This window comes from Onychomys torridus, chromosome 11 (genome assembly GCF_903995425.1).
Source record: "Onychomys torridus chromosome 11, mOncTor1.1, whole genome shotgun sequence".
Classification (NCBI taxonomy): Eukaryota; Metazoa; Chordata; class Mammalia; order Rodentia; family Cricetidae; genus Onychomys; species Onychomys torridus.
Genome location: NC_050453.1, coordinates 34,049,712 through 34,070,943, shown reverse-complemented (window position 1 = coordinate 34,070,943; position 21,232 = coordinate 34,049,712). Strand labels below are relative to the sequence as shown.

General features: G+C 36.5%; 1 protein-coding gene across 1 annotated transcript in view; it reads right to left on the bottom strand.

Annotated features, from left to right (window-relative positions):
- The window catches only part of Rabgap1l (RAB GTPase activating protein 1 like), a 560,245-nt gene that overhangs the window by 219,264 nt on the left and 319,749 nt on the right, over positions 1 to 21,232 (bottom strand). The window contains exon 15 of the mRNA XM_036203001.1: positions 7,388 to 7,462. Within this exon, the coding sequence (XP_036058894.1) occupies positions 7,388 to 7,462 (75 nt within the window). The remainder of the gene's footprint in view (positions 1 to 7,387; positions 7,463 to 21,232) is intronic.

Sequence of the window (21,232 nt, the reverse complement as noted above, 5' to 3'; positions counted from 1 at the left end):
TTGTATCACCAATAGCTTCAAGAAGCAACTTCGTCTACACATCACCTTTGACAGAGGAATGGGCTATGGTAAGGTATAGTCACAAAAGAAGGATTTAGACTGACAAATAATAAATGGATTTTTGGGTTGGGTATTTAGCTCAGTGGTAGAGCACTTGCATAGCAAGTGCAAAGCCTGGGTTCGAGCCTCAGCTTAAAAAAATGGATTTTTGTTTATTTGCTGCTAGGTTTTTTTAAACAAGGGCTTGTTATATACTGCCTAACCCTCCCAAATTCTAGGGTTATAGGTGTTAAGCCTTTACTGATTTTTTTTTTTTGCAAAGATTAACTTTAGCTGTAAATAGAGTGATACCAGATCTAGAAGTCAGACAAATATTAATTGAACCTTTGCTTTTGAAAATGTGAATTCAGAATGCAAAAGAGTAATTAGGCCTTTAAAGGCAAGATCAGCATCCACAGAAGAATGGATCTGAAATACAGCTGATACTGAATCTCATATTTATGATGACACTGTCACAGGAGAAGAGATTTCTAAAAATTAAAAAAAAATAAAATGTTATATGCTTTAATTGTGGTAAACAAGGTAATCTGAAAAGGGACTATAGGCAAGGCTTTCCTAAAAACATTGTTTTTCAAGAGATAATCCAAACAGAAGGCCCAAGCCTTCTGGAGTATGTAGAAGCTGTGGCTAAGGCTAGCATTGGACTAATGAGTACAGATCAACAAGGGACAGGCAAGGGAACTCTTTGCCATCCGCAAATGCCTTTTGGGGGCCTCTCCCAGGCACTGAAATCAAATTTAGTTCAATCATTCCCTGTCAACACTGGAGAAACTCATCCACATAGCAATTAAAAGACTACCTGTTGTGAAAAACCATACTGCTCTGGATAACAGAACAGCTTCTGAAAATTTTCAGGAGAAAAAAAAATTTTTCCCTAGAAAAAAATTTTCTTTAGAAAATTCAGGAGAGACCATAAAACAAGTATTTTGGCAAATCTCTATAAACAATCAAAGAACAAAGCTGAAAGTATGAATAAGTGGCATTGTAACTGAAGGTTTGGTTGACACAAGAATGGATGTAACAATAATTTCACCTAAATCTTGGCATCCAGCTTGGCCTCTTCAGGAAGTAAATATTCAGCTTCTGGGGATTGGAACTTTATCTCAGGTAAAACAAAGTACAAGGTGGGTTGAATGTATAGAGCCAGAAGACAGCTGGGTAAGTTAAAGCCATATGTGGCTAACACAGCAATGAATTTATGGGGACATGATTTGTTACAGCAATGGAAAACACAGATTAATATTCCTCCAATCTCAGAAACAAACCCTAAAATAAAGAATATTTCTGAGAGAAATATTAAAAATATTATCAAGAACAGTTACCAATCCTTCAGGTTGTACATATGTAGGGCACAAAAGCTGTTGATCTTTCAAATGTACCAACAGCCCTACCTTTAAAATAACTAATAAGCCTACTGGGTAGAACAATGACTTTTGACATCAGAAAAATTACAGGCACTTGAACAGCTGATACAAGAGAAGCTAAATGCTCAACATATTGAAGAATTGACCAGTCCTTGGAATTCTCCTATATTTGACATTAAAAAGAAATATAGGAAATGGAGAATGGTACCAGATTTGAGAGCTATTAATTAAGGTGATCAAACCAATATACTCTTTACAGTCTGTAATTCCTTTGCCTTCTTTATTACCTAAAGGATGGTGTATTATTGTGATTGATTTAAAAGACTGCCTTTTTTTTTTTTTTTAAATTTTACTATACCTTTACAAGAACAGGATAGAGAAAAATTTGCCTTCAAAGTGCCTACCATAATATTTCCCAGGCTGTTAAAAAGTATCATCACTGGAAAGTTCTTCTACAAGGGATGTTGAGCACCTTGTGTCAATATTTTGTACAACATCCATTAGAAATATTTCATAAACAGTTCCCTCAACCTATACTTTACCATTGTATGTACAATATCTTACTATCTGATTCTGACACAGATACCTTAGGAAAAAATGTTTGATAAAGTAAAGACAATTTTGCCTTGTTTGGTGATTACAAATTGCTCCTAAAAAATACAAAGAAGAGATTCTATTAATTTTCTAGGGCATAAAATATATTTATAGAAGAGTCAACCACAGAAAGTACAAATGAGAAGAGATCAATTACAAATTCTTAATGATTTTAAAAAACTGCTGGGAGATATTAACTGGGTATGGCCCACAATCAAATTGACAACTCAAGAACTAAGTAATTTATTTCAATAAATAATTTACAAGATGATAAGGACTTAAATAGTCAAAGAAAATGATCAGCTCAGGCTAAAAGATAATTGGCTTTGGTAGAAAAGAAATTACAGATGCACATTTGGATCCAGAGATTGATTGCATTATGGTTATTTTACCTTCTATGCATTCTCCCACAGGAATCCTTATGCAGAGAGAAGATAATATTTTAGAATGGATACTTGTGCCACACAAATAGAGTAAAAAATTAAAGACCTATGTAGAAGAGGTTTCTGGATTGATTTTGAAAGGAAAATGGAGACTCCATCAATTAACAGAAATAGACCCAGCAGAAATTGTAGTATCTTTTATTAATGATTAAATTTCCTCATTATGGGCAGAAAATGAACATTGACAAAGAGCTTTCCATATTTTTTTGAAGAAATTAGCAACAGATATCCTAAAAGGAAGATTGTGTTTATAAAAAGAACTAATTGGATACTTCCTCATAGTGTATGAGGAACACCAATTTCTGGACCCCCTACATTGTATACTGATAGAAATAAATTAGAAAGGGGCACATTATAAGTCAGGAAAAATAAGTAAAGTGGCTCAAAGCCCTTATGAATACATTTAAAAGTCAGAATTATAAGCTATTCTCATAGTATTATTAGATTTTCCAGAACCTCTTAATATAGTTACTGACTCTCAATATGCAAAAAGAATTGTTTTACATATTGAAATCATTGAACTTATTCCAGATGATTCAGAATTAACTTTGTTATTTATTCAACTACAACAAGTAATCAGAAATAGAAATTATCCCTTGTAAATAACACATATCAGACCCCATATGGGTCTACCAGGTCCTTTAGTACAGATAATGAGAAAACTGATTAGTTCTTGATAGAAAATGTGCTGGTCTCAGAATTTCATAAAAAAAACAACACCATGTTAACAGCAAGGGTTTGAAGAAAGTGTTATTTCTATCACTTGGCAACAAGCCAAGGAAATTATAAGAAAATGTCCTACTTGTTCTTTGTATAACCAAACTCCATTACCAGCAGGAAGCAACCCAAAAGGTACTCAAAGAAATGATGTGGCAAATGGATGTTTCATTCTACAGAGTTTGGGAAATTAAAGTATGTGCACCATACCATAGATATGTATTCAGGATTTCAATGGGCAAATGTTTTGAGTTCTGAAAAGGCTGTAATGACACATTTATTAGAAGTTATGGCCATCATGGGGATACCTGTACAAATTAAGATTGACAATGCTCCATCCAATGTCTCTAGTAAAATGAAACAGGTTTTTTTTTTTTTGCATATTACAATATAGAGCATATTACAGGTATACCATACAATCCTACAGGACAAGCAGCTATAGAAAGATCTAATTGCACTTTAAAAGATATGCTTAACAAACAGAAAGGGGTAACAATGACCACCAGAGATAGATTATACAATGCTTTATTAACTTTACACTTTTAAAATGCTAATGAGAAAGGAATGACAGCTACAGAGAGACAGTGGATAGTAGAAAAAACTGTTCAATTAAACCAGCCTGTATATTTCAAAGATGTGTTGACTACAGAATGGAAACCAGGATATGTGTTATGTTGGGGGAGAGGTTTTGCTTTTGTTTCCATAGTACAAGAAAAGCTATGGATACTATCAAGACTGACAAAGATTAGATTCAAACATGAGATACCCCTTGATTAGGCAATGTGATAGTTCATCAAACAGCATGGACATTTAATATAAACTAACTTATAAGACTAACAGGTGCCTTTCATTTGATTAGATGTAACATGCCAGAGAGGGACACTTCTCCAAAATAGGGTTGGGGCAGGGTTTTGTTTCTGTCATTCCAGGAGAATAAAACATCCAACTAAGGAATCTGGAGACCATTAGACAAATGAGACATCAGAAGAAGAAGGATGAATCATCCAGAGAAAATGTCCCAGGAAAAAGAGTAAATTGAGCTAATGGTATAGAACACTTCCAACATTACTCCAATGTTTAGAGTAATCTTTTTGTATATCGTGAAGATGTGTCTTTGCCAAGGCAACTTCTGATTGGTTTTATAAAAGAGCTGACTAGCTGGGAGGTAAGCAGGAGGGATAAAAAAGACAGCAAGACACAGAACACACAGCCTGATATCCCTGTTGTCAGGTAACATTACACACTTATGGAGTCTTTGAGAGAGTTAAAGACTAAGTAATTAAACTTATAGTTTCCCTTAGTTCTGATAAAACGTCAATTAGGTATAAAACTTTAGACTCACAAAGATGAGATGGGAGTATTTTCTCTTATAAGGAGCAGCTGATGTAATAATAAAATTATTAGTCAGCAAGACCCTAATAACATATCTCTCTAGACCTGAGATAGTGTGTTTGATGAATTCTTTAGGGAAGCCTATGGTCTTCTACTGGCTTAAACAACAGGGAAGAATGACACAGGAAAAAGTCTTCCTGTTAGTTAAACTAGCTGACAGGCTGACAGGTTAAAAAAATATGCTGGTTAATTTATAAAATAATACAAATTACAAATTAGAATACATTTTCATTAGTTTAATGCTGAATATCAGTTAATCTTTTCTTAAGGTTCCTGAAGGCATTTCTCTCTTTCAAGTTATTTTTAAAATCCATGGCAACAACTACATCATTCAATTAATTTAGAGTATGAGAGACGTTAATGATGTCTGTCTTGGGAGATACTTTAGTGACCAAGTTCACAAAGGCTGACTTGTTACATGGCCTTCATTACTGTAAATAGGTAGCACATAAAAAATTCAGAGTATTTGACTTTTCTAGTTATTTGACTTGCTCTCATTAGGAGGTAAGAACAATAACATTTCTAAATAGCTACAAATCCGAAAATAAGTTAAGCCTCCCAGAAACCTCATGACAGATTTCTTAGCAATATGTTATCACTCAACTTTACTCAATGTATTATGTGATTAAATGATTAAAGAAAGGGCTATCTTGTGTAGTGATTTCTTCTAATTTCAAGCAATTCATTTTGGAGGGAGGCTCTTTAAGATCCAGGAAGTAAATGACACTTAGAAGTAGTTCAAGGCCCAGGAATGAAATAAATTTAGAGGTCTCCAGAAACTCCTAAATGTTAGAAAGGTCATAAGTCCCTTCCCCCAGATTATTAAACAATAACAATTGCTAGAAAAGAAGATTCTCCAACCAGCTGCAAATTGTATTGAGATCTTCATAGATTCAGCTTTTGTGAATTGTCACTGAGGTGGGAGTGGACTTTTTGGTGATGCAGCTGCCTCTGAGACATTTCCTGCTCTCATATTCCAGCAACAATCCCAATAAACTCATCTGTTCTCCTAGATAGACTCTGGTCTGTCATTGCTGCCTATCTAAGATAAGTAGTACTTGTTCACATCTTCCCTCAAAATGTGACACACAATGGACAGAAGTAAATATGGTTACTGTATGGATATTCAAAGATTCTTTTGTGGAAAAACAAAGCAGCACCACTCTTGCCTTGAATCTCAGTTTTTTGTCTCAGTGAAAGGTTCCTTTAGAAGAAAGTTGGCTCTGAGCCATGAAGAGTATGTATCACTGCTCACACTGTCCTGTCTCTGAGGGACCTAATCATTTTATACACTACTTGCATTCAGTGCTGGAAGAACGGCCCCAAAGAATTGTAATTTCAAAGTGTTTGATATCACAGGGCATCCCAAGAAGGCAGGATATGAATATATTCAAAAGAGTAGGAAAGCAAGAACAGGATCATAAGTATAAGATGATGCAGCAAGAGGAGGATTAACCTCAAGTGAGGTATGGAGAATCAGAACAACAGAACCATAAGCATCACTTTTACTAGAACGAGGGAATCGACATTAAGATAATGAATCTACTACAAATGCTCATTTTCAGAGGGCTACACTCAAAGTAATGCTTTACTTTAAACTTGTCTCAGAAATGACAAAGAATTTAAAACAAAATTAATCATTAACCCCAAATTTCTTCCATCCAATCTAATATAATTCTTTCAGCTAAAAGTATCATACGCACCAGCTACCAAGCAAGAAAACTGGGCATGTCATCTTTGACTTTTCCTTTGCTAATCCAGAACCTGCTTATTTTTCCTTCTAATGTTTCCCTCACTTTCTTCTTTTTCACAGTCCCAACGTATTTTGTGGAGATTGATGTTTTTTAGCTAGTCTCTCCATAGCTATTTGTTCTCTACAGCTCCACCCTCTAAATAACAACAACAACACCACAACAAGAATATGAATGTCTAACCTTTCTCAGTGACAGCTCATTTGTGTGAGAAGAAAGTCACTTTAATGAAATGATTCTATAGTACTTACTATCACATGGCTTCTTATCTTAACATTTTATCCCATATTATTCCCTACATGTAATAAAGTGTGATTTCATGTGGTTTCTCTCTAAATATAGTACCCATTTCATACACTTGCTCTTGTTCTTTTGTCTACAATTCTTCAACTTTAATTATCATTTCTTGCCAAAATAGCCACCTGCTTCAGAAAGTTTTTCTAACAGTTCTGGCAGAAGTCAGCTGAGCAAGTCTCTTGTCTACCATCTCACCCAGTGTTTCACTTTGATGAGCACACTAATTTCTCAGTGAGCATGTATTGCTTCTCTCATCAGAACAATCAATGAAGACACAGAAAGGAGAAGAAAAATAAAATTTTTATATACATGATTTATGTATCATTCTGAATAAAAATTACAAATGATTCATCTCTAATCCCACTTTGAAGCCCAGAACCTGTCAGTTGATGCTAAATAAAAGTAACTGGCAGGAAGGAGGAGTGTATTGAAAATAAACAGCAGAAAATCTAGCAGATTTCACCGTTATAGTGTAGTAGTTCATAGTGGTCTGAGTTATGATATCTGTGCTTGTGCTGACTTCTTTATTCAGGATAGGTGAGCTAAAATTAACTCCAAATAAGCAATTTATTTGCTTCTAGTCAGCAAAACTAATTGAAAAACTGTCCTGTCTTGGATATTAGATCTTTTAATTTATCACCAAAGGTACAATTTAAACAGACATGCTATGTGCAATCTTCCTCAAATAGGAAATCAGTAGGAATATCAAAACTCTGTATAAAATGAACTTAGTAACAATATGCTATTTAGCACATGGAAAATTACTTACATGCAACAGCAATACAGCAGCAAGAAAAGACTGTCCTTGACAGTACCCAATGTCTTCATCATGCACAGAGTAGGCCTAGAGAAAGACAATGAAAAAGTTATAGTAAGAAGACTCATCAATTTTAACTTAAGTGTTGATTCACATCAGGTGCCTGCTTGGCCTGTCCTTGACCTTTCTGTCACATTTTCACTGATTTTTCCATTTGAGCCCATAGGCCACTAAAGTAGTGGGGTTTCTCTAAGATACCCCTTCTAATGTGGTCCTACACATCCCATTATCACAGGTTCACCCTCAAGACATGAAAATAAACAGATACTCAGATCACCTAAATTATTAATGTCAAGGAAAGGTACATGAGCTTATGGAAAGCCTGGGCAAATGATGGGGAGTACAAAGCTATAAGATATGAGAGTTCTATTGCTCTACAACAGAAACATCTCGAAGTTTTCCAAAACCATAGCACAGATCCACCATTCTGGAAAACAAAAACTATTAACCACTAAAACTCCAAACAGGTTGTTCAACCTGTGGCTGATGCTGACAACCACTATCAATATGACCCAACACAAAACTGTAAACAATTCATAATTCTTTTGTGTGAGGTTGTAGAATGCAAGCTTACAGATAACATTGCCTTACAATGTTGTGGAATATTTGATCACACTGTGAACTCTGAGATTTCGTTTTTTTTTACTGGAAGAACCTGCTTCTAGCTGTGGTGTGGCTCAGCCCTAGTACACCTTTAATCCAAGATCTTTCTTCCTGAAACAGGATTAAATAAAATCAACCATAGGTTGAGAGGCAGAGCAAGCAACCAGTTGACAGGAAAAGCCATAGAGAAGTCAGGAGGATGGAGAGAGATGCACAGGAAGTAGAAGGGAGGGACATCCCATTGGAGAGGTTTTTGTTTCAAATGGCATTGGAAAAAACTCTCTTTCTGGGACAACAGCAGAGGAGGAAGCAGCTGGGTGCTTTCTCTGTCTCTCTGAGCTAGCAGGTTTTCACCCCAGCATCTGGTTCTAGAGTCTTTATTGAGAAAATTGGACAATTGAGATTTAGATTTAAAAAAAAAACAACATTGCAAAGTCAAAAGGTTATATATACCTGCTGTAAGCTCTTAATGACTTCAAACTGCTCTCCATTTTCTAAATGCTGAAGAGTAAAAATGGCTCTTCTTATGTATATTGGTGAACAAGGCAGAAACACTTAACATTGCCCTGTATGTTTTGCAGAGTGTCCAAAGGTGCTACATGCTAAGAACATACACCCACTATTGTAGGTACTCTGGCTATTGCATATTATTCTCATCATTTTAACTATGCCAGCTGGAAGATGGCAAAAGAGGCCCACTGATATAAAATATAATACTCCTGAAAAGTAACAAATATACCTTTCAGCTTGACACTTGCCTCTTTGTATTCAGAGGAAAGAAAATAGTTGTTTGCTTAATACTTGCTAACTAGTAGTTCAAAAACTTGAAGACACTATGCACCTATTTTCAGGTGGCTGAATCAGCAAAGAGAGTGTGCTGATTAAAAAGGGAAGATAAGAAAGAAGTTAGAAAGACTTCTGTGAAAGTCAAGATGGCTAACATTTGAGATTTTGAGGGATAATCATAGTATCTGTCAAAGTTCAAATTACATTCCTAAATCAATGGAAGTACAAAAAGAGGCTTTGTGGGTCATGGTTCGTGTATTGGTTCCTGAAATGGAAGAAACATCTTTTGATTTCCCTTTCCTTCTTACTTTGTATCTGTGCTCACCTCAGCTTCACATGACTAATCATAGCACTCCTAGGCTGAGACAAGAGGATCATCTTGAACTAGAGACCAGCCTGGAATACAGGGTTCCCCCAACCCCAAAGTAAAAAGAGCAGTACCTGTCTTCAATTTCTTCCTTGCCTTTAACTGTGCACTGTGCCCCCAAGCTGCTTGCCCATCTGTTTCCTCTGAACTTCCATATATCTGCCAGCACTACAGCCAGTTTCCTTTCATTGTATATACTGACTTCTTCCATGGACTGTCTTCACCTCTAGAGCTGCCTTACTTGGTAGTGTTTGACACACAAGTAATTGACTAATGAATTTGGTACTGACTCCTTACAGCTAATCTAAATAAATGCTGTTATAAAATATAAACTTACTAACATGTATTTTTAAATAATAAGGAAATATTGACTGATCAAATGAAGGTATAAACTGGGCAGTAATGTTACTATGGTCCAGATCAGAAAGGGACTGGATATACCCACAGAATTTTCTCCAGTCATTTTATATATTACACAGTTGTTATAGAGAGAGACATATGAAGTTTTACATATATGGAAAAGCTGAAAGAACAGTGATAATCCATAAACTTCCAACCTAGATACCACAGTTCGAATACTGTCTATCATATCTTTATCTACTGATTTGCTTCTTTAGTCAATGAATTTTAATATTTTAAGCTATTTCAAAGTGACTTGCAGACATCTACCTAGACTTCAGTAATCTTTCCACTAGGTAAGACTCCTTGTCAATGAAATGCACAAATATTTTTTTAAAAGTCTGTTTTATTATTTTGACAAATACCAACTGTGTGGCCTATAATACAGATATTACCCCATGACTTCTCTGAAAATTCTGAACCTGTGGCAGCTGCCAAGTGTCGTCTTCGTCTTCTTCTTCTTCTTCTTCTTCTTCTTCTTCTTCTTCTTCTTCTTCTTCTTATTCTTATTCTTATTCCTCTTCTTCTTCTTCCTCTTCTTCTTCTTCTTCTTCTTCTTCTTCTTCTTCTTCTTCTTCTTCTTTCTTCTTCGTCTTCTTCTTCTTCCTCTTCCTCTTCCTCCTCTTCTTCTTCTTTCCCCCTCCTCCTCCTCCCCCTCTTCCTCCTCCTCCCCCTCCTTCTTATTATTATTACTTTTCGCTATTTTGACTTGTTAGCAATTTAACTTGCTAGGAACTTTTGTATATGTACTCCCTATTCTGCTACTATCTTGTATCTAAAATTCTCACTATTACTTTTTGGCTGCTATAGCTTCCAGTTTCTTCTCTGGTTCCTTAAGACAGTGTGATCAGAGCAGCATTTCGATGTTATGGGCATTCCAGTGTGGAACCTTTAGAGTATGACCTCTGACAAAGGCCATAAAGACTGATAATGTTATCCTGTATAAATAGTATCATCTCTACCCTCAAAAGAGTCCTAATTATCAAAATAAATAGTGGAGACATCCAACTCCTACTAGGACTCTAGACAATAATCTAATTGTACCCATTGTGACGTCCTCCTTCCAAGTATCTTCTCCTTTCCACTTGCTGCCTGCTTTGTTCAGTTCCTCAGTGCCCTAGGAACTTGTTTCATAGAGTTGTTCTGATATCATGTAATTAACTAATTGGGGGAAGGTGAATAGAATAAGATCCTCTCTTTTATTTCCAGAAGTGATATCCAGGCAATTTTTTAAAAGTCAGGCTAAGCAAGCATCTATTCAGTACCTCAAACTATTTTAAGTGCTTGCATATAGTAACTTACATAATCTTGGTGTGCTAGCTAGTTTTTCTGTCAACTTGAAACAAGCTAAAGTCACTGAAGAGGAGGGAGCCTCAATTGAGAAAATGCCTCAATAAGATCAGGCTACAGGCAAGCCTGTGGGGTATTTTCTTAATCAGTGATTGATGGGGGAGGGCCCAGCCCATTGTGGGTGGAACCACCCCTGGGTAGGTGGTCCTTGTTTCTATAAGAAAGCAAGTGAGCAGGATAAAGAAAGCTAGCCAGTAAGCAGCACTCCTCCATGGCCTCTGCATCAGCTCCTGTCTCCAGGTTCCTGTCCTGTTTGAGTTTCTGTTCTGACTTCTTTCAGCAATGGACTACAATGTAGAATTGTAAGCCAAACAAATCCTTTTCTTCCCTACTTGCTTTTGGTCATGGTGTTTCATCACAACAATTGAAACCCTGAGACACTTGGTAATGTTTCCTTTGGATAAGGAAGTACACTCTTACCTTCTTTTGATTGTTGGAAAAACTGAGGCACAAAGAGGTTAAATAAATCATTCTATGTCACTCAGAAAGAATGAAAGCCTCTACTGTAGTAGGTTTCCAAACTATCCCTCAATGGCCTTTAATTTTAGCAGTCTTTCCCCAAATCCCTCCCTGTCCCCCTCTCTTCCCCTCTCCTCATTTGATCCTATGGTTCCAGCTTCACCACCATTCATCCAAAACTATCTATCTATTCTATTTGCCTATGTGCCCTCCACTCAGTCCGTTATTCTATACAGAATCTCTGTGGTTCTATGGATTGTAGATAGGTTATCACTGACTTAACAGCTAATATCTACATATAAGTGAATATATACCATATTTCTCTTTCTGGATCTGGTTACCTTACTCAGAATGATTTTTTTTTTCTAGCTTCAAACATGTATGAAGCCTATCTAAGTGAAACTAAGAAATAATGGGGGAGCTGGAGCCCCATACCTTGACCATCTCTTGTCACCAAATGATGCTTCTAGTCTTGGATTGGGTTACATCTAATTGAGTTTGGCTAGCGGTCCCATGGGAATCCCTAAACACAGGCTGTTGCCAAGACTATAGGTTGCTCTTCACAATCTGACAGCAAGGCCACATTGCTGTAGATAACACCTACATAACTCATTAAACATGGAGTTGAGTTGGTGCCTACATAGAGCCTTCACCCTCATGTTCTAGTGTCTTTGGTACAAGAAAGTACTCTGCCTACTACCAAAAAAGAAAAGTAAACATCAATCCAGCCACAAACCCTTTGATCTACAATACTGTCCCACCGGCAAGATATGATAGAGCAATGGTAGCACCAAGTCTGTGGGAGTGATTAACCAATATCTGATTTGACTGAAGGCCCACTCCACAAGATGGTTCCCATATCTGACACTGCTTACATGGCCAAAAATCTGAGACTAGATAGGCAAGGGATCTAGGGGAAAACCAAACACTACAAGTCTAAAAAAGAAAAAAGAATTTGCAATAAAATGACTCCTAATGACATTCTGTTATGCTCATAGATCAGTATCTTGCTCAACCTGATCATCAGAGAAGTTTCCTCCTGCAGAAGATGGGAACAAATACAGAAACTCACTGCGAGACTGTAGAGAGTGAGAATCCTTTAAACACTCAGCCCTAAATGGGATGTCTCCATAAAATCCCTTCCCTTAGGGCTCAGGGAATCCTGGCTCAGAAAATACTGAAGAAGAGGAGGTGGAAAGAGCCAGAAGAGATGGAGGACACCAAGAAAATGAAGCCCTCTAAATTAATATGATCAAAGCACATTGAACTCACAGAGACTGAAGCAGCACGCACAGGGCCTGCACAGGTCTGCACCAGGTCCTCTTTGTATATATTATGGCTTCCTGTTTAGTGTTTTTATGGAATTCCTAAGCATGCAAATTGTGGGTCTCTGTTTCTCATGCCTTTTCTTGGGCTCTTCTCCTTCTTTTTGTTTTGTACAACTCTGACATGTTAGGTTTTTGTTTTCTTTTGTTTTTTGTTTTTTGTTTTTGTTTTACCTAACTATATTTTATTTTATCTTTCCCTTTTTGCCATTTTCCCCTAGTCTGTTCTGGTTATGGTATTCCTTCCCTCTACTCATCCTCTCAGTTACTCCCCATCTCCTCTCCCATCTGATCCATTCTCCACATGGTGTCAAGGTGTGGTGGTGCACGCCTTTAATCCCAGCCCTCTGGAGGCAGAGGCAAGGGGATCTCTGTGCATTGAAGACCAGTGTGATCTACAGAACTAGTTCCAGGACAGACAAAGCTGTTACATGGTGAGACCTGATGGGTGATGTCTTAAAAAAACAAAACAAAACAAAAAACCCAAACAAACCAAAAGAAAAAGAAAAGAAAACAAACAAGCTTCTAAGTGATAATAATCAAATAAACACTAAGAAGCTTCTGCATGCCAAAGGACACCATCATCATTTGGACAAAGCAACAGCCTACAGAATGGGCAACGTATTTCCCAACTATCCATTTGGTAGAGGGATAATATCCAAAATATATAAAGAACTAAAAAAAAAAAAAAAACTATATTCAAGAAAATAACTCAATTAGAAATGGGGTATAGATCTAAGCAAATAATTCTCAAAACAGGAAATTCAAATGGCTGAAAAACACTTAAAGGAATGTTCAACATCCAGAAAATGAAATTAAAACTACTTTGAGATTTCATCTTACACCCACCAGAATGGCTAAAATCAGTAACATAAATGACAGTTCATGCTGGCAAGGATATGGAGCAGAGGGAATACTCATCCACTGCTGGTGGAAATGCAAACCCATACAACCACTATGGAATCAGGGTGGTGGTTCTTCAGGAAGATGGAAATCGATCTGCCTCAGGACCCCAGCTATACCACTTTTGGTCACTGTTGTAATTTGAAGGTAATTGGCCCCATAATCTCATAGGCAGTGTTACTATAAGGTAGTGTGGCTTTGTTGGAGTGGGTACGGCCTTGTTGGAGAAAGTGTGTCACTGTGGGGGTGGGCTCTGAGGTTTACTATGCTCAGGGTACCACCCAGTGTCTCAGTCAACTTTCTGTTGCCTTCAAGATGTATGACTGTCAGCTATTTCTCCAGTATCACATCTACTTGCCTGCACCATAATCCTCACCATGATGATAATGGACTGAACATCTGAAATTGTAAATGTTACCGCCCAACTAAATTTTTTCCTAAGAGTTGCAGTAGTCATGGTGTCTCTTCACAGCAACAGAAACTGCAACTAAGATGGGCATATTCTCAAAAGACACTTCATCTTACCAGAGGCACTTGCTCAACCATGTTCATTGCTGCTCAATTCATAAAAGCCAAAAACTGGAAACAATCTAGATGTCCTTCAACAGAAGAATGGATAAAGAAAATGTGGTTCATTTATACAATGGAATATTACTGGTAAACCTCTGTAAGGTTTTTTTATCTTTATGCTGAGTAAAATAAAAAGCTACTGCAAGCAGAAAGATCACGGAAGAGATAATGTTAATTTAAACCAGGATAACAACAGTGAAGCTGGTGAGAAATTAGCTGGTAAGCAATTAAGATTTTTTGATGGATTGAAAATGTGGTGTGGAAAGAAAGAATACTAAAATCAAACCTCTGGGATGGGAATGGAATCTGAAAGATTGCTATGAATCTGTAACTTTGCAACACACACAGGTAGATACAGAAACAAAGAGAGCCATGGAGGTTTTTGAAAGGAAGAACAAGGAGCTCCAAAAGTTTGTTCTTCCCTAGCAGGAGAAAATTGTCTAAGCAACATTTTCAGAACTCTAAACGTTAGCAAAGGGAAATAATTATTTCAGCAAAGCAACTGGATTTTTGAGTTGCTTGTAAAGTGTCATCCCTCAGCCTTTCAATAACCCTGAAACCAACAGCCTACATGTGCAGGGACAGCAGGCCTGGCCACAGTCCAGGGGACAAAGTCCAAGTAGAGCTCCTGCAGAAAGAGGATACAGATAAAAGGTAGATTATTGACTCTACTCTAAGAAAAATATAGAAATGATAGGCTAAAAGGGTAGATTACTGAATCTACTCTGAAGAGAAAAAAAAAAAGAGATATAGAAATAGTAGGATAAAAGGGTAGATTATCGAACCTACTCTGAAAAAAGGGAAGGTATAGAAATGATAAAAGACAGATTACTGAATCTACTCCAAAAAGAAAAAAGAGAGAATATTAATATAAGATTATTGAATCTACTTTTAAAAAGAAACTATTTATTTTAAATATTTTACATTGGATTAGATTTTTGTATATTGTATACAAATTCTGTACTGAAATCACCAAAATATGATAAATAATGAATTGTTTGTCTGAATTTGTCAAATATTAATGGACTGGACATTGTTTATGTATATAATGGAGTTTTTTGTCTGAATCTGTCAAATGTTAATGGACTAGACATTGTTAATGTAATTCTTAACTGTATATATTGTATATACTTATTGTACTTATTGCATATAGTTTTCCTTATAACCTTTTAAAAAAATTTTATATTAGACAAAAAAGGAGAATTGTGGTGGTATTTTATCTGTGTATCCCAATGAAGTTTATCTGAGGATGCCAGGAAAAAGCCAGCAACTATAGTAAACATAGAAGTCAGTCAATGGTAGCACATGTCTTTAATCCTATCACTCAAAAGGCAAAGATCCCTCTGAATCTCTGTGAGTTCAAGGCCACAATGGAAACAAAGCCAGGCATGGTAGTACATACCTTTAATCCTAGCACTAACGATAAAGATCTGGAGGTCTGTACAGACAGACAGGAAGTGACAGAGCTGGACAGAAAGAGGAAGTGATGTAGCTGGGCTGAGAGAGAAAATGAGATGGCAGAACAGAAATGCATATAGGTGTGGGTGTACAGGAAATAGGTCTCTTTGGGGGAGGATCTCCAAGTGGTGAGAACGTGGCTGCCTTCTTTCTGCTTTTCTGACCTTTCGGTTTTAACCCCAATATCTAGCTCTGGAGTTTTCTATTAATAAGACCATTTATCGTTTCTCCTTACAACCAACCACCAAAGAGAGACTTCAGGGATTGAGTCAGACAGAAGACTGATGGGATTAGTTCATCAAAGCTACCAGCCAAACAAACCATTGCAAACAACAACATGAGGCACATGGGCAGAGACACAGTATAAAGACCACCAGAGACAACAGGAAGTGGTTTCTAATGCGTATAGGCTTTCTGTTTGGACTGATGAAACTGTTCCAAATTGAATAGTGGGGATTACACTAAAACCCACTGAATTGTACTGAATTTTATGTTGTATAATGTTACACTTTACACAAAAGTGTAAGTCAAAAGGCATGCTTACAAGTACGCATGCACATGTATACATACATATATCTCATCACTTTTTCAAGCAAAGACACCCAAGAACAGTCATTATTCTTCACATCCAGATCTTAGTTTCTTACCATTTTATTGAAAGAATGGTCTTCTGTAGAAATGGATAAGATTAAGCTGAGCAAAGAAATAAGAAGTAAGCCTAGAACATATTTTTGAGCAAAAACAAAAGGCCATGTTCACAAAGACAGACAATTTTCCAAAAGGACACAGAAGCCAGCTTGAAGGTATCCCACTGGTCAATTTGAGACAATTTGAGCATCAAAATTAGTAACAGTAATGACAGAACATAATACATAATAGCATGAATAAAACAAGGATACTAATAATTTGGACCTGGTGGGTTATTTTAAAAAGGGGATACAAAGTTAAGAAGGGAGGAACTTGGAGAAGATAGGGAGAGAAGTAGAGAGTGAATATGGATGAAATACATTTCATGCATGTATGAAATTATCAAATAATTAACAGAAATATTATTTTGAAAGAAGTAATCCTTAAGCACACATGGATATGACAATAAATAAATGGAATTAATATATCAAAAATCTGATTCAAAACAGTGAATTTATATAGTCAGAAAATATCTCCACAAAATATCTATTAACTATAAGGAATAACTAAAAGGAATGTGAATAAATAGCATAGTGGATAGACCTGGTAGACAAAAACTTGTTTATGTAATCAAAGTGAAGGTAACCAAAACTGGGAAAAGTGAAACTGCATAGGAACTAAGAGGAAGAACAGGTCCAGTCAATCTCTTCTATGAAATTCTTGTCAAAGATGTATAGTTCAAATCTAACCATGAGAGTACATCAGATGAGACTGAACTCAGCAATCTAAAAAACAACTGGCCTACAATCCTTAAAAACTTTAAGACCAAGAAAGTGAAGGAAACAGTGAGAAAGTATTCCAGACCTGATAAAATCCAAAAGTCAGTGACGACTAAAGAAAACATATGATTTGAACTTGATCCACCAACCTGACCATCAATGAAACATGGGTGATGTCTGCTGCTCAGTAGCTTCAATGCCTGAGTGCACTGTGACTGACTAGGAGCTGGGTTATGATCATGTGGGACAATGTCCATGCTTATAAGAAAAGCATCTTACAGGATTTGGGGGCAATGAGGTATCATGCTAGCAAATCACATTCAAAATACTTTAGTAAAACCAATTCTGACTGTGCAACTTTCCTGTAAGTTTGAGACTAAGTAATATATGTACATGTATAAGTATATATGCATATGTATATACAAATTCCACAGTATTTTATTTACCAAATGTAATAAAAAAGTTAGCTTAAAAGGATAAGTTTGTCTTATATGCTGGTAACAAGAAGAGTATGAGTAGAAACTCTAAAAGTAGATTCACTAATATGAAATACTCTAAACTAGGCTAGATGTACTCACAAACATTCACTCACAAAGCAACTTTCTTATCTAACATAGCTGGCATAATTCCTAGATGTAGGCTTCTTTTTATGTAGATTTTAAAGGAAGCCCTTGGCAATAATTTAAAGCTATGCTGACTCTTTTATAAGCAGTAAGTGTAAAGAACAAACAAACAAACAAACAAAAAGCTAGTCTCCCACATCCTTAACATTTTTAAACGTTCCCACAAAAGTAAACTGCTACATGATTATGGGAAATTCTCTACTGTATTTAGTTTCTGTTCTCAGACTCATGACTTTGTAAAATATATATACTACAGAAGAATACCAACCCTTCCAGAGCTCTACAAAGACTTTAGGAATATGAAGTACTTCACAGAGGAAGGAGCAGGTAAAAACAAGAACCCCTTTTAGGAGTTTGTGTGCTTTGCAACCTCATATGCTAGAAAGCTACTGCAGGAAATGTGATGGAGGTTGACTTCAGCTGAGGTCTCCCTTTGATCTTCTCTCCTTATAAATACACAGTAAACTGAGAGATTTCATCTAACCTCTCTTCCATGCAGGTGCTATTACATTGTGGCCTAATGTCTCTTCTAGCATTACCCAACCCCCTTGCCGCCTTCCCATTCCCTAATGTATTTTCTTAAACATTGAGTCCTGTCTTATTGACAGGTTTCTCACAGTATAAAAAATGCACCATCTGTTTTATCATCTCAATTATGTAAAGTTAACTTTATCAACAAGAGGTGATTAGTATTCAGAGTGAATAAACAGGAAACAGAATATATCATAGATAACATTTTGGTGCAAAGATAGGCCCCAATGGAGAAAGACTGTGTTCAAATGATCATTTACAGTAAAGCTAAAGAGTAATATTTTGCTTTGTTTTAGATTTTGTATTTTGAGAAAGTGCCATGGCATTTAGCAAGCCTGGATTGGAATTCATTATGTAGAACAGACTGCCTTTGAACTCAATCCTTCTACCTCAGCCTCCCGAGAAAAAGCATTATAGGCATATACTACCATACCTGGCTTCATTGAAAATTTTTTAAATTAATTTTATTGTGGACCTGGGAGGATGGCTCTGTAATTAAAGTACTTGCCTTTGTAGCACAAGGATCTGAGATGAACCACCTAGAATCCATTTAAAAATCTCAGACATGGTATTGCATGGTTGTAATCCCAGGGGAGGCAGACACAGGAGGATCCCTGGGGTTTGTAGGCAAACAATCTAGATTAACAATGAGAGACTCTGTCTTGAAGGAGGTGGATAGCATTCCTGAGGATGACACCTGAGGTTGTCCTATGGTCTTTACATGCATGTGCACAATGTGTACACACACCTACACACACAAATATTCAAACATACATGTACACTTGTATACACATGAACCCACATGAAGAAGCATTCACACCCAAGGATTATACTGTGCCTTTTTGAGTTTTACAGAATGATGTCACTGGAGATGTGTAGATAGCGACATGGTTGCTACAGTGACAAACATGAGAATAATAACATCATTTCACAGAACAATTTCTTGTCTTTTTATATGAAAGGAACAATAGGCTGAGGTACTCTAGTTACTGACTATCCAGCTTCCCTTACTCAATGTATTCAATAAATTAATTTTTTTCTTAAAAAAAGGAACAGCAAAAATGGTAATAAAATCCCAAGATAATATAATTTTACTAACTTGAGTGTTCATGTAACACATAAGATTGCCACCTTTGGGTTAATATGTACATTACTGTGGGTAGAGTGGGTAGGGCAAGTTTTCCAGAAGAGATGGACTACTAAGATCCAGGCAGATGGGAAGAAGGAGGAGGAGGAGGAGGAGGAGGGCAATCAGATTCATTCTTCTTAGGGGAGGAGGGCGGAAGAGGTCCGAGCAAGGAGGGGGCTTCAGTTACAAAGATACCGGCAACTGCAAACAAGAAGTAAGCAGAATACAAACCCTATAATTCTATACCATAAAGAATTCCCTCACAGTTTGCTGTCAAGGACAGTTAAGGCATTTCAACCTGGTATAGGACTAGCTCTCAATTGGGAGAAAAGTAATAAACTCAATAGGAAGCATGATCATTATTTTGTTTGAAGAATCTTTGTGCTTTGTCTTTGCAGGCTAGCCATTCTTTAATCTCATCCTCTTTTATAAAAAACATCTCACTTTCTTCATCAAACAGCAACATTGTCTTCTAAAGAGAGACTATATCCAAACAAATACCTTTATTCTCCTTCTACTCCCTCCCACTTAAGTCATCCTCATTAGCCTACCCTTTTCTATATCACAATAAGAAGGTAAAAGACCAGGCCACATAGAAACTACAAAGCTATTTCAAGAAAAGTTCTTCTGAGACCATGCACATGAAAAATAATCCAAATGTCTTCAGGCCTCTCAGAGCATTGCAAGTCATTCATTTTCTTTCCAGGATACCAGCTTCACTAAGTTGACCTCTTCCTTGTTAGATCTTAAAAGAAAATTTGTATTTAAAATAAATTCACACCTTCTAAGTTTAACTCTTAAAGAAAGTCTACAGTGGTATTAACATTGTAATATCTCTGCAGTGATATTAACAGATATAACAAATAGTTTTTGCCTGATAAGAAGTTAACCCTCAAAATCACACATATATACACAAATACATATATTTTCTCTCTATTTTATATGTGTGCTCACACAGAGACACACACACAGATTTCCAACCTATTATAATAATTCTTATATTTATATGCTGTCCTAGTTTGGTTTCTATTATTGTGATAAACACAACGACGAGAAGCAACTTGAAGAGAAAAGGGTTTATTTCACTTTACAGCTTACAGCCCTTCATCAGGGGAATTCAGAGCAGGGACCTCAAGGCAGGAACTAAAGCAGAGGCCACAAGGAAGTCTTCTTACAGACTGGCTCCTCGTGGCTTGCTTGGCTTGTTTCCTTATACCATCCAAGACCACAATCCCAGGGGTAGTATTGTCCTTGCAAGGCTTGGCCCTCCTCTATCATTTAGCAATCAAGAAAATGATCCCAGGATGTCAATAGCATGCTGATGGAGCCATTTTTCTTATTTGAGGTTCCTCTTTCCATTTGCTTCTACCTTGTGTTGACAAAAAACTAACCAGGACATATGAAAGAATGGGGGTGGGGACAGGGGAGGGAGAGAGAGAGACTGTAATGAATTGATGAATAGTTATTAAAAATTGTTGCCAAAGAGATGGCTCGATGGTTATTATTTCTTGCTACTTTTCTAATAGACCCAAGTTAAGTTTTTAGCACCTATGTCAGGCAACTCACAAATGCCTGTAACTACAGCTCCAAGAGGATCCAATGCCCTCTTCTGGCTTCCAAACATACCCACACATATTTGTGCATATGTAACAGAGATATATAAAATATATTTTAAAAAACTGTTCCTGGCAATGAAGCAGAATTAGACACTTCTTCAAGAACAGATACTGAAAAACATTTAGAGTGTTAAAATTATAAACTCATAATCATGAGATATATCAATATGCAAAACTGGTACGTACCTTCTCTATCCTACTATAGACAAGAGGATAAGTACAAATTCTCTTCTCCTTTAGAAAATGTGAAACTATTAACCAATAATTTATAA